Below are 17,563 nucleotides of genomic sequence, written 5' to 3' on the forward strand. Positions count from 1 at the left end.
AAAAATGTGCAACAATTAACTTGATTCCATCTACACCTGTTATACGGGACCAGATGACTTCACTGTCACACTCAACTTCGACCTCACTAGAGAGAACATTTTTATCAACTGCAAATGAACTCTCCCCCTCCTATGGCCTCTAATCTGTCTTTTCGATATCCATTTCATGACTCGCTAAATATCTCAGAGCTTTCCACTTCGGGTTTCCGCCAGCTCTCAGTCCCAAGAATAATCTGAACAAAAGAAATTTCCTGGAAGGCAGTAAATTTGGGAACTTTATAATGAATACTTTGCCAGTTCACTGATAAAACTGTGACAGTTCAAGTGTCTTTATTCTGAATGCCGTTTGACTTCCCCTGCTGCATATCAACTGGTCAAGTGTTCATCGGAGCACCTCAAACTACCGCCTAGCCTAAAAAACCTCATGTGCACTCCACAAGTACTCTGCTACCCAAGTAGCTACTTCCTTTGTTAGTGCACCAATGATCTATCAAGGGGAGTCAAACAAATCCCCAGTTTTATCATCACCGACTTCTGTAATTAATTCTAAACAAACCTGCTTACCTAAAACGAGAATATAATTTTAAAAAAGATAAATAATATTACTATGTGTTATTTTATACCATTGCTGCAAGAAAGAAACATAATATTCATATTTGTGGAGTTTCCACCCAGAATTAAGTCAGATAACGTTACAATATACAATCCTATAACATAACAGTGGTCTTGCGGTAGTGTTCTCATTCCCGCACATGGGGTCCCGGGTTAGATTCCCGGCGGGGTCAGGGATTTTTCCTGCCTCGAGATGACTGGGTGTTGTGTCGTCTTCATCATAATCATTCATCCCCATTACGGTCAGAGGAAGGCAATGGCAAACCACCTCCACTAGGACCTTGCCTAGTACAGCGGAGCGGGTCTCCCGCATCGTCCCCTACACTCCTCGGAGTATGGGACTTCATCATCATCAACCTAAAAATATGAAGAACACCACAGCCTACAATATGATCTCGATCAAAGAGGCTGATATTGTATCTCACCGATCCTGCACTCAGATGTTAATTCATGGTCTGACAAAATCACAGTCCTGTGATATGCTGAACCATTTCATTTTCCATCATGAGAGGAGCACTAGTATGCACGGTTATAGGTATTAATTTGCAGAGGTGATGTTGGTGTACTGAATATCAACTCAAAAATTATCTTCTAAACAAACTCTCTACATAATGTTTCAGAATTCTCATAATTATATTTCTGTCCAAATTCTCATCAAAACTGTAGCTGTCATATTACTGGAGTCCCTGCCTCTTGCAGTGGCCTTCCTACAATTTACAGTGTTGTGCAGCTCTACTGGAATAAGATTTTTTAATTAAATTGGTGATCTGATAAGAAGCCAGTTGGTCCAGCAACCCCAAAATCTATTATACTAATACATTAATTTTCTGTTACTTTTATATGTCATTCCCTTCAAAGTTTCATCTCACTCACAAGGGTTCTAGGGGTGCCTTACCCACTTCAGAGAGCTATGTTTATCTGTCACTACTTTCCCATCCAGATCCACACAAATAGTTTCCCATCCACACCACCACAAATAAAAGTGTTCAAAGAACCCTTACATGAATAGTAAATGACCATTACACTAGGGATAAGTACTAAAAAGAGTTTACTTATTGATGAACATACCTTTACTTGCTTAAGAACTTCAGGTATTCCATTAATAATTAATGTTCCAGCCATCTCTGCATCTGACAAGTAAATTTCAGGTGTGCTCACGTAAATGGCAGGCATGAATGGTATTGTCATTGGTTCAGACATAACTCCACCACTTTCAACTGTTAAAATAACATCTCCTTCAAATGTGCTTAAACTCGGAGGTGGATCGTCGGCAGCAAGGATCTCACAAGAATATTCACCTGGAGAAAGAGAAGAATCGAAATAAGAAAACAATAGGGGGAACCAGTGCACTCGCTCTCTCTCTCTCTCTCTCTCTCTCTCTCTCTCTCTCTCTCTCACACACACACACACACACACACACACACACACACACACACACACACCACTCACTCACTCTCTACAAATACAGCTGACTCTTGATAATTTGACACTCAAAAATTTGAAGGGAGAAAAAAAGAAAGAAAGAAATCAATGTGATTTGATCCCTCCAATAACTGGAAATTGCATCACTAAGAGCATCTTGCCAATACTTCATAATTTGAAATCAGGAATCCCATACACACTATAATTTAAGTCCCCTACTTCTCTGATTCCCACTGATGTCCCGCTACTCCTGTGATTCCCAGGACAGGCTCAGATCCCTGTTGTTTGATTCTCCAACCTAGATAGCATTCAGTCTGCAGTCTGCTTTCTTATTGTGTTGCTGTCAATCCATTTCTCTTGAAACTGGGAAATGTCATGAGTGCCTATCAATTAATAAAATAAGCTTCTTATTGAAGCTGTGGGAAGTGGAATTTCGAAAACAGATGTCACAAAATAGTTCGCTGTTTACCATCTACATTATCAATGATTTAAAAAAATAAAGATTGTGTTACTGGAAGAATCTCAGGCACAAGAAGAAAAAGATCATGATAGGGTGAATTTCCCTGTCTTAAGAAGTGTTTGCTCAAGTGGATAAATCAGTGTAGATGATAAAAAATTCCCATGGGTGGTGTCATACTGAAGGAAAAGGACAAGTCCTTTGCTCAGTATCTCAGCGTTGAAGGGTTTGCAGCAACTAATGGTGGTTCTCACATTTTAAAAAAATGTCACGCCATAATGCTAAATAAAAATCTGTGGAGAGGGTGCCACTGTCAACAGTTTCCATTGTATTGATAGATTTACGAGCTGAAAACTTCTGAATGCCTACGATCCATGCAACATATTCAACACAGACAAAACTCTCCTTTTTTTATAAATGTCTCCCTAATCTCATCTTAGCATTCAAAGAAAAAAGTGTCAGGGTGGAAAATTGAGCAAGGATAGAATTAATTGTTCTCATAACCTGTAACTTGGATATATATTGGAAGTTAAGACCACTTGTAGTAGGGAAACCTGTGAAACTAAACTGTTTCAAGAGAATAATACTACTTCCATCAACTTATCTCTTGAATCAACAAAACTGTTAAATGAATGGCTGATCCTGGTTAATAGTGATATGAAAAAGGAGAAATACAAAAGTTTACAATTTTTGCACAACTGCACCATACCTGACAAGCCACCACCCTTAGAGCACATAGAAATTGATTCCCCCCCACCAAACACGACATCGTGATTGCAACCACTGGACCAGTGCATAAAATAAAATCTGAAAACACTTTGCTGCAGAGAAATTGCTTCACTTGTACTGGATATTATTGAAAAGGGTGAGAAGCCAAATTTAATAGATTTGACCACTATAACCATGATTGATAAGGCCTGGAGAAATGTCAGTCCTGCCGCAAGAATTAACAAATTCAAACCCACCAGAATCAGGGTGGGAACTTCTACACAACCCACAGTGAATTAACCTTTGAGGATTTCATTTAGTTGATGATGTAAAAGATGGTGAATTGTTGGCCTGTCGGGATAAGGATTACATAGATTGCGCAGAAAACAGCCAACTCCAATCACATTATGCAAGGTAAGGACATATGTCCATACCTTACACTCCTATGTGATCAGAATGGAAACAAGTGATCTATTTATCTTAGCTCTCATCACCACTGAAAATTCACATGGCAATGCTCTCTCAAAAGAAAATCACTGATTATTTTCCAAAATAATGGGTAACATACTGATTGATATGTTCTTCATATACTATATGTATTACTTTCCACATTTCTTAAAATAAGGATGAATGTACCTGTGTGTGTACCAGAATTTACTTTCAAACTTTTGTTTATTTAAATTTTTTCCTCCATCCCTCTCGATTATATGAACTTATATTATTTTGAGTCTTGGTAATTTGAACTTTTTTCCTGGTCCCTTGAGTTTCAAATTTTCAGTCAACTGTACATGGATGACTAGTTAGAAAATAGATCTGATACATAAAAGTAGCATGTTCTTCTAACACTTCCTTTCTACTGGTCTCATTTTTACACACATTTCTGTCGTATTTACTCATGATTAGTCTGACTCTTATAGGGCAAATTTCTGACGGCTTCACATCAGCCATTTCTTAACTTTTGGACTTTTTATTGTAAAATAAAAAAGCTATACCCTCAGCTGTTTTGTTCATTTATTCATTTAGGAACAATATACGCTGCATAAAATGGTATTATAATATGACAAGGTAATTTCCATGATGAAAACAACACAAAAAAATGTGAATTCTACCTGATCTTTTAAAATGATCCCATCGTTCAAATGCTGGTGAATGGTGACCTGTCGGTTTTTTTATTACATGCAATATGATTTAGAAACAAAAAATAGGCACAATACAGAAAAATTTGTGCGCACAGAGAACATGCAAGGGAAATGGCTAAGACCCATATCAGGCATGCTCAGTGTGTATAGCCACCTCACATGTACTCAAGTGTGGTTAGCCATCTCAACAGTAACGGGATACTAAGTAAATCAGAGTTTGGATTTCAAAAATTCTATTCCACTGAGACAGCAATATATAATTCCACTCACCACATAAGAGAGTCTACAAAAATAAAATGTCACCAATAGGAATTTTCTGTGACTTATGCAAAGCTTTCATTGTGTGAACCATGACATTACATTACTAAAATTACAATTCTATGGTATAAATGGAACAGCATATGAGTGGCTTAATCACATCTATGGAACAGGAAGCAAAAAGTTTCTTTATATGGTTTAAGTGATTTAAGCAAGTTTGCCACTTCATCTAACTAGGGTGAATTACATTAGGTGTTCCACAGGGTTCGATCTTGGGTCCCTTTCTGTTCCTGATATATGTGAATGACCTCCCTTCTTATCTGAAACAAGAAGCTAAACTGACACTGCTTGCTCACGATACAACCATCATTCTTAATCCAGTAAAATCCAATATGAAACAATACAAATAATGTCTTTGGAAAAGTTACTGATTGGTTTTCTGCAAATGGGCTTGCACTGAACTTTGAAAAAACACAGAGTTCTTTCAATAAAAATAACACATCAACAGAAGTCAGTAGCCAGGGTAGAGCAGACTAAGTTTTTGGGTGTACATATAGATGAGAATCTTAAAATTGGAAAATTCATATTTTGGATCTCCTAAAGTGACTACGTTCACCACCTTTTGCAATCATAACAATTGCCACTTTTGAGGATATAGAAATTAGTAAGCTAATATACTTTACATACTTTCACTCTCTGATGTCATACAGAATAATATTTTGAGGTAACTCAACACTTAGGAAAAACGTATTCACTGCTCAAAAGAAACTGGTCAGAATGATGTGTGTGGCTCAAAACAACACATCTTGTAGGCCTCACAGTATATTTACTCAAAAATGAAATTTGTTCTCAACAACATGGACCAATTTAAAAACAACAATGACATTCATGATTATAATACAAGAAGAAAGAAAGACTTACACTATCCTCTACTTAATCAATATTTGGCACAGATAGGGGTGAAATATGCTGTTGTAAAACTTTCCGATAAATTATCAGATGAAATAAAATGTCTGACAGAAAGCAGTTAAGTGCTTCAAAAGAAAACAGAAATCATCTCTCCTTGATAACTCCTTCTACACCACTGCTGAATTCTTGATTAGGAATAAATAAATCCATAGGTATTATAATATATATGCATTTTGTGCCATTTAAGGGAATAGGGTACGTAATTAAAAACTTAAGCTTAAAAAAAAACCTTGATTCAGATGTGCATTTCTTATGCACTTGACATGTTCCACATCATAATGGTTACCATGAGATTGAGCAATATAACATGTAACTAACTAACTAACAAACTGTGGCAACACTTTTGAACCATTAATGCCAATGTTGGGTAATAGCATCAACATATCACATACCAGCAAGACTTACTTATGCACAACACTGGAAATTAATACCAATTAAACATTATACATGAAAGTATAGGATGTAGACAGCAATCACAAAATATGTATATATATATCATTCAGTTGTAGTCAGACGGTCCAAAAAGTAAAAATTATCTATATACAGTAACATTCTAAATATCTTAAGCAGCTGACATCAAGTTCATACAGGTAGTGTTCAAAATAATTCAAAGAGAAGAAACACTATTATGAGAAGGAAAGTTGCTACTCACCATATAGCAGAGATGCTGAATCGCAGATGGGCACAACAAAAAGGCTCTCACAGTTATAGCTTTCGGCCATTAAAGCCTTCAACAACAATAGACAGACAGACGTATGTATGTATAACTGCAAGAGCCTTTTTGTTGTGCCTATCTGCGACTCAGCCTCTCTGCTATATAGTGAGTAGCAACTTTCCTTCTCATAATATTGTTGCATTCCATCCTGGATTTTTCAAAAAGAAGAAAGGTGCAATGGAAATAAAGCAAGCAGAAGCAAGAGTTTTATTCCTGGAAAAGAAAATGAGAGACATACAGAATCATAATATTCCAAGCATTCAGAGTCTTGTACAAATTTAACCGATGACAATGCTTCAGATGCGTAACTGAAGACGATGACATTGAATGCTTATTTTGCAGTGGTCCTTTTTCTTGCAAGGAAAATACCACAGTTCAGCTTAAAGTCCCCGTACATAGCATTGTGTCACAGGTGACAAGTAGTGGGTTGGCTGAGTGGGAAAGAAAGTGGACAGAAGTGGTCAACAACAAGCTGCGCTCAGTGACTCCAACTATTTGTCCATGGCACACATCCTTTAGAATTCCCCAAAAGGACAAAGTGGTCTTCACTTGAATCATATCAGACACTACCCAATGATGCAAGCTTATGTTTGTGGCATGAAGACCTACTGGACAGCAGTGTTTTGGCATCCATCTCAAAGTACACCAGGTTTTAACATCCTATGTTTTGTATTCTTACAGGAGAAACACGTTTGGAATAACTAGGGACAGACCCTCAATTTATGTAATGACAATAGCAAAAAAGTAAGGTGATATTTTGTGTGGCGTCAGGAATCCTGCCCAATTTAACTGGATTGAGGTTTTAAAGTGTTTTTGATTGGCTGGCTGCTTCTGTAAGTTCTGCTGTCGACCGCCCATCTTACTGCCTACCACAGTTTTATTAAGTCATTTAATGTGTGACAACAGTACAGATATATCTACTGGAGATTAAATGTGAAATTGTTCTTTACTGTGGCTGTAGTTATACGGCCTTTGCCGTTCCTTTTACGAAGAGTAACTACTCATTCACCAGTAGCATGATCTTGTGAAAGGTCTCTGATGACAATGCTTTTTAGAGCCCAACAATTTTAAAACCATCAGTCCATTTCTCCGAAGACTAACACAGATAAATGGGCACAGTATATGGGCTGTTATCCTTACACTCCCGAAGAATGTTAACTTGAAAAAGAGCTTTTGTTTCCCTGACTGCAATTCTCTTGCACAATAAATGTAGAAAATGTTGGAAGAGGCAGTAAGGAAGAGAACATTATTATTTCAGTATCTACCTGTTCTTATAATTGTATATAAAAACAAAGATGAGGTGACTTACCGAACGAAAGCGCTGGCAGGTCGATAGACACACAAACACACACAAACATACACACAAAATTCAAGCTTTCGCAACAAACTGTTGCCTCATCAGGAAAGAGGGAAGGAGAGGGGAAGACGAAAGGAAGTGGGTTTTAAGGGAGAGGGTAAGGAGTCATTCCAATCATGGGAGCGGAAAGACTTACCTTAGGGGGAAAAAAGGACAGGTATACACTCGCACACGCACATATCCATCCACACATACAGACACAAGCAGACATATTTAAAGACAAAGAGTTTGGGCAGAGATGTCAGTCGAGGCAGAAGCGTAGAGGCAAAGAAGTTGTTGAAACACAGGTGAGGTATGAGTGGCGGCAACTTGAAATTAGCGGAGATTGAGGCCTGGCGGATGACGAGAAGAGAGGATATACTGAAGGGCAAGTTCCCATCTCCGGAGTTCGGATAGGTTGGTGTTGGTGGGAAGTATCCAGATAACCCGGACGGTGTAACACTGTGCCAAGATGTGCTGGCTGTGCACAGGGTGATCCTCATTACCAACAAACACTGTCTGCCTGTGTCCATTCATGCGAATGGACAGTTTGTTGCTGGTCATTCCCACATAGAATGCATCACAGTGTAGGCAGGTCAGTTGGTGCCACGACAATACCACTCCTTTTAATATACTACACGCAGTTTTTTCGAAATTTTCCCGAATTTCTCCGTCCTTTAACGTGTTTTGGCGGCAACACAACCACCTAACCTTTATGCACATCGTTGTCTACCAACCCAAGTCCAACATAGCCCAGCTGTAACCAACACCTTTTCGCCTTTTTTCATTCCAGATCTCCAGTTACTTTCCGGTTTACCTTTATCTCTCCCCATATATTTTTATTTTCATTTTCATTTCACCTCATGTTACACTTTCCACCTTCTAATACCGTGTCACCCTCACAACACCCCCACAACGACTCCATTAAGTTTTATTTACATTCCCTCCGCAAACATGCCTTCGCCCTAGCCAGATTATGCTCCCATATTCTATTTTCTCAGGCTTGTCTGACATTTGGCATCACCCCCAAAGGCCTCACACTTAAAGTTCCCATCTCTGGCTGCAACCCTTCCTTCCATCAGTCCCTATACCAGTTCCAAACTGAACAATCCATTGCCCTCACCCACCTAATCCTTCACCTACACATCAACTCAGCCAATGAACACACCCGTCAACTCCTATCCTTAATTAAAGTCCTTAATCTTTCCTCTCCCACATCCACACCGGCTGTTCAGAGCATCCTCCTACAGGCCAACCGTAAATTAGAACAGCATGCCACCCTCCACCTCAAAAAACTATCCAATCTCCTGGTTTCCCACCTCCGGAAAGGCAACTCACTCACCCTTCACAACCTTTCCAGCAAACCTCAACCTCCTCTCATTGCACACAAACCCAGTCTCTCCCATCTACTCAATCTCCCACTTCCAGCTCCACTCCCTCCAAAACCTCAAAATTCCGATCAACACAATCTGGAACCACAACACCCTAATTCAGTAGTTAACCTTTCCTCCAAACCTCTCTCCCAATCCGAAACCTCTGTCCTATCCAAAGGCCTCACCTTCAGCCCCACTCCCAGATTCAACCAAACAGCCCTCGTCAAAGATTTACCGTCCTACACTCGTACTCTCTGCTGGAAGTATCACTTTGCCACGAAGAAAAATGATCCTAATCCTACTCCTAATGATCCGACTCCTCAAGACACCATCCAAATTGAACCCTGCCTGGAACAGTTCCGTCCTCCGTCACAGCGGGACCCACCTCCTCTTCCTCAAAATCACCCTCTCCAAACCTTCCAGGAATTTCTGACTTCCAGTCTTGCATCTCAATCCTTCTTAAAAAAACCTTAATCCTACACCCAACATCACCACTGCTGAAGCCCAGGCTATCCGTGATCTGAAGGCTGACCGATCCATCGTCATTCTTCCGGCGGACAAGGGTTCCACGACCGTGGTACTTGATCGTCGGGAGTATGTGGCTGAGGGACTGCGTCAGCTTACAGACAACACCACATACAAAGTTTGCCAAGGTAACCCCATTCCCGATGTCCAGGCGGAGCTTCAAGGAATCCTCAGAACCTTAGGCCCCCAGCAAAACCTTTCACCTGACTCCATCAACCTCCTGACCCCACCGACACCCCGCGCCCCTACCTTCTACCTTCTTCCTAAAATCCACAAACCCAATCATCCCGGCCGCCCCATTGTAGCTGGTTACCAAGCCCCCACAGAACGTATCTCTGCCTACGTAGATCAACACGTTCAACCCATTACATGCAGTCTCCCATCCTTCATCAAAGACACCAACCACTTCCTTGAACGCCTGGAATCCTTACCCAATCTGTTACCCCCAGAAACCATCCTTGTAATCATTGATGCCACGTCCTTATACACAAATATTCCGCACGTCCAGGGCCTCGCTGCGATGGAGCATTTTCTTTCACGCCGATCACCTGCCACCCTACCTAAAACCTCTTTCCTCATTACCTTAGCCAGCTTCATCCTGACCCACAACTTCTTCACTTTTGAAGGCCAGACATACCAACAATTAAAGGGAACAGCCATGGGTACCAGGATGGCCCCCTCGTACGCCAACCTATTCACGGGTCGCTTAGAGGAAGCCTTCTTGGTTACCCAAGTCTGCCAACCCAAAGTTTGGTACAGATTTATTGATGACATCTTCATGATCTGGACTCACAGTGAAGAAGAACTCCAGAATATCCTCTCCAACCTCAACTCCCTTGGTTCCATCAGATTCACCTGGTCCTACTCCAAATCCCATGCCACTTTCCTTGACGTTGACCTCCACCTGTCCAATGGCCAACTTCACACGTCCGTCCACATCAAACCCACCAACAAGCAACAGTACGTCCGTTATGACAGCTGCCACCCATTCCACATCAAACGGTCCCTTCCCTACAGCCTAGATCTTCGTGGCAAACGAATCTGCTCCAGTCCGGAATCCCTGAATCATTACACCAACAACCTGAAAACAGCTTTCGCGTCCCGCAACTACCCTCCCGACCTGGTACAGAAGCAAATAACCAGAGCCACTTCCTCGTCCCCTCAAACCCAGAATCCCCCACAGAAGAACCACAAAAGTGCCCCACTTGTGACAGGATACTTTCCGGGACTGGACCAGACTCTGAATGTGGCTCTCCAGCAGGGATACGACTTCCTCAAATCCTGCCCTGAAATGAGATCCATCCTTCATGAAATCCTCCCCACTCTGCCAAGAGTGTCTTTCCGCCGTCCACCTAACCTTCGTAACCTGTTAGTTCATCCCTATGAAATCCCCAAACCACCTTCCCTACCCTCTGGCTCCTATCCTTGTAACCGCCCCCGATGCAAAACCTGTCCCATGCACCCTCCCACCACCACCTACTCCAGTCCTGTAACCCGGAAGGTGTACACGATCAAAGGCAGAGCCACGTGTGAAAGCACCCACGTGATTTACCAACTGGCCTGCCTACACTGTGATGCATTCTATGTGGGAATGACCAGCAACAAACTGTCCATTCTCATGAATGGACACAGGCAGACAGTGTTTGTTGGTAATGAGGATCACCCTGTGCACAGCCAGCACATCTTGGCACAGTGTTACACCGTCCGGGTTATCTGGATACTTCCCACCAACACCAACCTATCCGAACTCCGGAGATGGGAACTTGCCCTTCAGTATATCCTCTCTTCTCATCATCTGCCAGGCCTCAATCTCCGCTAATTTCAAGTTGCCGCCACTCATACCTCACCTGTGTTTCAACAACTTCTTTGCCTCTACGCTTCTGCCTCGACTGACATCTCTGCCCAAACTCTTTGTCTTTAAATATGTCTGCTTGTGTCTGTATGTGTGGATGGATATGTGCGTGTGCGAGTGTATACCTGTCCTTTTTTCCCCCTAAGGTTAGTCTTTCCGCTCCCGTGATTGGAATGACTCCTTACCCTCTCCCTTAAAACCCACTTCCTTTCGTCTTCCCCTCTCCTTCCCTCTTTCCTGATGAGGCAACAGTTTGTTGCGAAAGCTTGAATTTTGTGTGTATGTTTGTGTTTGTTTGTGTGTCTATCGACCTGCCAGCGCTTTCGTTCGGTAAGTCACCTCATCTTTGTTTTTATATATAATTTTTCCCACGTGGAATGTTTCCTTCTATTATATTGTTCTTATAATTGGGTATATTAAGTATTTGATCTCACTGTCTCATATTAGGACATCATTTCTATATCAATTAAAAGTGACTTGTTTGTGCTTTACTCAAATTTACAAGTATTAAGTTTCAAGAAGCACATAATAAATATAAATTAAAGTATATTGATTTCACATAATTTCCAATTAATAAACATTCATTCATATCAAGTGATGTAGCATAAAGTGGAGTCATGTGAGCCAAGAAAAGTTTCACATCAGGGATGAGGCTAGTATGAGATCCATCCACCCTTGGAATGAATTACCAGCCTCATTCAATGAGGCATCAAGGCGGTTAGCCTCAGAAAATATGTCTCATCACCCGCAAGACTCTCCAATGTATCTAACATTAGGTCCAATAGTTGGTCAGGTGTGTGTGTGGAGGGGGAGGCTGATACTTCGTTTTGACACACAAATTTTCAATGGGAATCAAGTTTGTCACTAAAACAGGCCAGTTGATCAGGTCGACAAAGCATGTTGGGGAAGCTATTGCTGCACGATTCAATTCCTGTGAACCAGTGAGTGGTCCTAACAGAAATGGATCACTCCATTGGGATAACGCTTCCTAACACTCGTCACTGCAGCATATTTTATGATGTACACATTCTAATAGGCAGCGAAATGACCATTAATTTGATGAACTATCCCTGCCCCATCTGATGACATTACCTCCAGCACAAGACTATCCTCCATCACTTTATAAACTCATCTGAAAAGATGATGTGGTGCCAGTTATGGTCTACATTCACTTCAGCGAAAGTAAGCATATAAAGTTTGTGATAATCACAGAGGACCTCTTTATGAGCAGCATCCTGGGAGTAGATGTGAAAGGTTTGCAAACATCAGGGAAACTGGTCTCATTCTTGAATCGGAGAGTGTTTAAAAACTGACCTTCCATACTAGTGTAAATTAACAAGTTGTCTAGCTGAAGCGTCACCTTTACTAAGCCCAACTCTCGAAGCCAGCCTATTACCCCTCTCTCACACACCATCTTCTCCACTTCTGGCCAAAGCGAGACTGAATGCTGCACCTGGCTGTCGCTTCACGAGCACTGAAACCACTGTATAGAACAAGAGCCAGGACAGTCTCTCATGGCCTGCATCTGCTGAGATGTCCTGGCAGCCAATGACTTTCTGTCATATGCCGGTCTGTGGAACAGTGTGTTGTTACATATGCCGTACATTGGCTATATTTTTGTTATGCTTGCAACACTGAGAGGATGCAAACCCTACTTACTTCTGAGGGATTCCATAGCCTCAAACACTGCCACGTGGCTACCACATAACCATTCAGATACGCTCTTTTTTTTTATTTATTAGAGCCAGAAACATCTTGGCTTTTCAAGCAGATAAAAGTAAGTGTTACAACATATATCTAAAACAATATGTCGTGATTATATGCACCAATCATAGAAATTTAAAAATGTCTATACGCAAAATTGTTGTAATAAGACGGGAACAAACACATCGCTAAAGGAGTGTTACATGTACTGCTGCTGCTGTTGTCACTGTGTGTCATGTTATCACTGATGCGAGCTATATACAATTGACGGTATCCGAGCTTATCAAGACTCGAACAGAATTGTGTTGAGAACTGCACATGTGCATAAATTATCTTTACTAATAATAAATGTGTAAAACTGTCATGTCTGCCTGTCTGTCTTAGAACATGCCAATACCCAAACCTACTATATGACTTTTCCTGGAGTTTTCGTAGGTAATCTGAGCATAGTTTGGGGCTCTGTACAGGCTGTCGTTGATCAAAATCAGATCATGGAAAAAGAAGGTATCATGATTTAACGCTTTGCTAAAACATTGTCTGTCAAAACATGCTGGTCACCAAAGTTACTAGTCAGACTTTTATGGGGGTTTCACTGTTACCTTCAACAAGGCTATGTGTATAGGCTACGTTTTCATCAAAATTGGATCAATAATAATAATAATAATAATAATAATAATAATAGTAATAATATTCAGAAGAAGAAGAAAATACAGTAATGGACTCAAACATCCCAGAGCAAACAAACAAAGAACAACACGCATCAATTAAACAATCAGAGGAAAACGAAATCTTAAGACAGCCACCAGAACAAGCACAAATAGAACACGAAGTGACACACATGTTAGATATAGATGAAAAATTTCAGCTGACATATATAGAATACAAAGACACAAATACAGACATTAGACCATTCTTGCATAGACCACCAAATAACCCACAAGTCGAAACAACAATAACAACTATCAACACAATCATACACAACAAAATAAATGAAAATACGACTCTGGAAAAGTTACAACTACCGATTTATATAGGAGCACTCACTACACTAAATATACACACTAGGCAGAGATCAGAACCAACCAACACACAGAAGAAACTCACAAAACCAGCATGGCAACACAGGCCACAGATCAGAATAGAAAAATTGAGAAAAGACATCGGACAGCTAACACAATTTATAAGAAACGAAATATCACACAAAAAACGAAAAAGGTTAAGTAAAATCTCACAACAAGAAGTGATAGAGCAATTAGATGAAAAGAAGCATAAATTACAAGAATTGCCCAAACGACTTAGGAGATACAAAAAAAGTGAAAATAGAAGGAAACAAAACCAAACACTCAACACAAACCAAAAGAAATTTTACCAGACAATAGATAACACACACATTAAAATAGACAATCCACCAAACATAACAGACATGGAACACTTCTGGAGCAACATATGGTCCAACCCGGTACAACATAACAGGCAAGCACGGTGGATACAAGCAGAAACAGACACATACAAGATGATACCACAAATGCCTGAAGTGATAATTTTGCAACATGAAATCACCCGAGCAATTAATTCTACGCACAATTGGAAAGCCCCTGGGAAAGATAAAATAGCAAATTTCTGGCTAAAGAAGTTCACCTCAACACATTCACATCTAACTAAATTATTTAACAATATGGTTATAATAGAGGGAAACATTCCACGTAGGAAATATATATCTAAAAACAAAGATGATGTGACTTACCAAATGAAAGTGCTGGCAGGTCGACAGACACACAAACAAACACAAACATACACACAAAATTCAATCTTTCGCAACAAACTGTTGCCTCATCAGGAAAGAGGGAAGGAGAGGGAAAGACGAAAGGATGTGGGTTTTAAGGGAGAGGGTAAGGAGTCATTCCAATCTCGGGAGCGGAAAGACTTACCTTAGAGGGAAAAAAGGACGGGGATACACTCGCACACACACACATATCCATCCACACATATACAGACACAAGTGTGTGTGTGCGCGAGTGTATACCCGTCCTTTTTTCCCCCTAAGGTAAGTCTTTCCACTCCCGGGATTGGAATGACTCCTTACCCTCTCCCTTAAAACCCACATCCTTTCGTCTTTCCCTCTCCTTCCCTCTTTCCTGATGAGGCAACAGTTTGTTGCGAAAGCTTGAATTTTGTGTGTATGTTTGTGTTTGTTTGTGTGTCTGTCCACCTGCCAGCACTTTCATTTGGTAAGTCACATCATCTTTGTTTTTAGATATAAATTATTTAACAGTTACATTGCAGACCCATACACATTCCCTGATACACTTACACATGGAATAACTTATCTGAAACCTAAAGATCAAGCAGACACAGCAAACCCAGCTAAATATCGTCCCATAACATGCCTTCCAACAATATACAAAGTATTAACTTCAGTCATTACACAGAAATTAATGACACATACAACACAGAACAAAATTACAAATGAAGAACAAAAAGGATGTTGCAAAGGAGCACGAGAATGTAAAGAGCAACTGATAATAGATGCAGAGGTGACATATCAAGCTAAAACTAAACAAAGGTCGCTACACTACGCATACATTGATTACCAAAAAGCTTTTGATAGTGTTTCCCACTCATGGTTACTACAAATATTGGAAATACAAAGTAGATCCTAAATTGATACAGTTCCTAAACATAGTAACGAAAAATTGGAAAACCACACTCAATATCCAAACAATTTCAAATAATATCACATCACAGCCAATACCGATTAAGCGTGGTATATACCAAGGAGACTCATTAAGTCCTTTCTGGTTCTGCCTTGCTCTGAACCCACTATCCAACATGCTAAATAATACAAATTACATCTTGGCACAGTGTTACACCGTCCGGGTTATCTGGATACTTCCCACTAAAACCAACCTCTCAGAACTCCGGATATGGGAACTTGCCCTTCAGTATATCCCCTCTTCTCGTTACCCGCCAGGCCTCAACCTCCGCTAATTTCAAGTTGCCGCTGCTCATTCCTCACCTGTCATTCAACAACATCTTTGCCTTTGTACTTCCGCCTCGACTGAAATCTCTGCCCAAACTCTTTGCCTTTACAAATGTCTGCTTGTGTCTGTATATGTGTGGATGGATATGTGTGTGTGCGCGCAAGTGTATACCTGTCCTTTTTTCCCCCTAAGGTAAGTCTTTCCGCTCCCGGGATTGGAATGACTCCTTACCCTCTCCCTTAAAACCCACATCCTTTCATCTTTCCCTCTCCTTCCCTCTTTCCTGACGAAGCAACCGTGGGTTGCAAAAGCTTGAATTTTGTGTGTATGTTTGTGTTTGTTTGTGTGTCTATCGACCTGCCAGCGCTATCGTTTGGTAAGTCACATCATCTTTGTTTTTAGATATAAATTATGGATACAAATCTTACTGGAACATACCAACACAAAATCACACATTTGCTATACATGGATGATCTAAAACTACTGGCAGCAACAAATCAACAACTCTACCAATTACTAAAGATAAGAGAAGTATTCAGCAATGATATAAATATGGCTTTTGGAACAGACAAATGTAAGGAAAATAGCATAGTCAAGGGAAAACACACTAAACAAGAAGATTACATATTGGATAACCACAGCGACTGCATAGAAGCGATGGAAAAAACAGATGCCTATATATATCTAGGATACAGACAAAAAATAGGAATAGACCATACAAATATTAAAGAAGAACTAAAAGAAAAATATAGACAAAGACTAACAAAAATACTGAAAACAGAATTGACAGCAAGAAACAAGACAAAAGCTATAAATACTTATGCTATACCAATATTGCCCTACTCATTTGGAGTAGTGAAATGGAGTAACACAGACCTAGAAGCACTCAATAACTTACATGATCACAATGCCACAAATATAGAATACATCACATACATTCAGCAACAGAAAGATTCACATTAAGCAGAAAGGAAGGAGGAAGGGGATTTATCGGCATAAAAAACCTATATTATGGACAGGTAGACAATTTAAGAAAATTCTTTATAGAACGAGCAGAAACTAGCAAAATACACAAAGCAATCACTCATATAAATACATCAGCTACACCATTGCAATTTCATAACCACTTCTACAACCCTTTGGATCACATAACATCAACAGATACAAAGAAAGTAAATTGGAAAAAGAAAACACTACATGGCAGGCACCCGTATCATCTAACACAGCCACACATCGATCAAGACGCATCCAACACATGGCTAAGAAAAGGCAATATATACAGTGAGATGGAAGGATTCATGATTGCAATACAGATCAAACAATAAACACCAGATATTACAGCAAGCACACTATTAAAGATCCCAATACCACAACAGATAAATGCAGACTTTGCAAACAACAAATAGAAACAGTAGATCACATCACAAGCGGATGTACAATACAGGGTTATTACAAATGATTGAAGCGATTTCACAGCTCTACAATAACTTTATTATTTGAGATATTTTCACA

At 40.2% G+C, this 17,563-nt stretch overlaps 1 protein-coding gene across 1 annotated transcript in view; it reads right to left on the reverse strand.

Annotated features, from left to right (window-relative positions):
• The window catches only part of LOC124797975 (nuclear pore membrane glycoprotein 210), a 270,129-nt gene that overhangs the window by 71,929 nt on the left and 180,637 nt on the right, over positions 1 to 17,563 (reverse strand). Inside the window, exon 11 of the mRNA XM_047261146.1 lies at positions 1,681 to 1,910. Within this exon, the coding sequence (XP_047117102.1) occupies positions 1,681 to 1,910 (230 nt within the window). The remainder of the gene's footprint in view (positions 1 to 1,680; positions 1,911 to 17,563) is intronic.

Source organism: Schistocerca piceifrons, chromosome 5 (assembly GCF_021461385.2).
Source record: "Schistocerca piceifrons isolate TAMUIC-IGC-003096 chromosome 5, iqSchPice1.1, whole genome shotgun sequence".
Classification (NCBI taxonomy): domain Eukaryota; kingdom Metazoa; phylum Arthropoda; class Insecta; order Orthoptera; family Acrididae; genus Schistocerca; species Schistocerca piceifrons.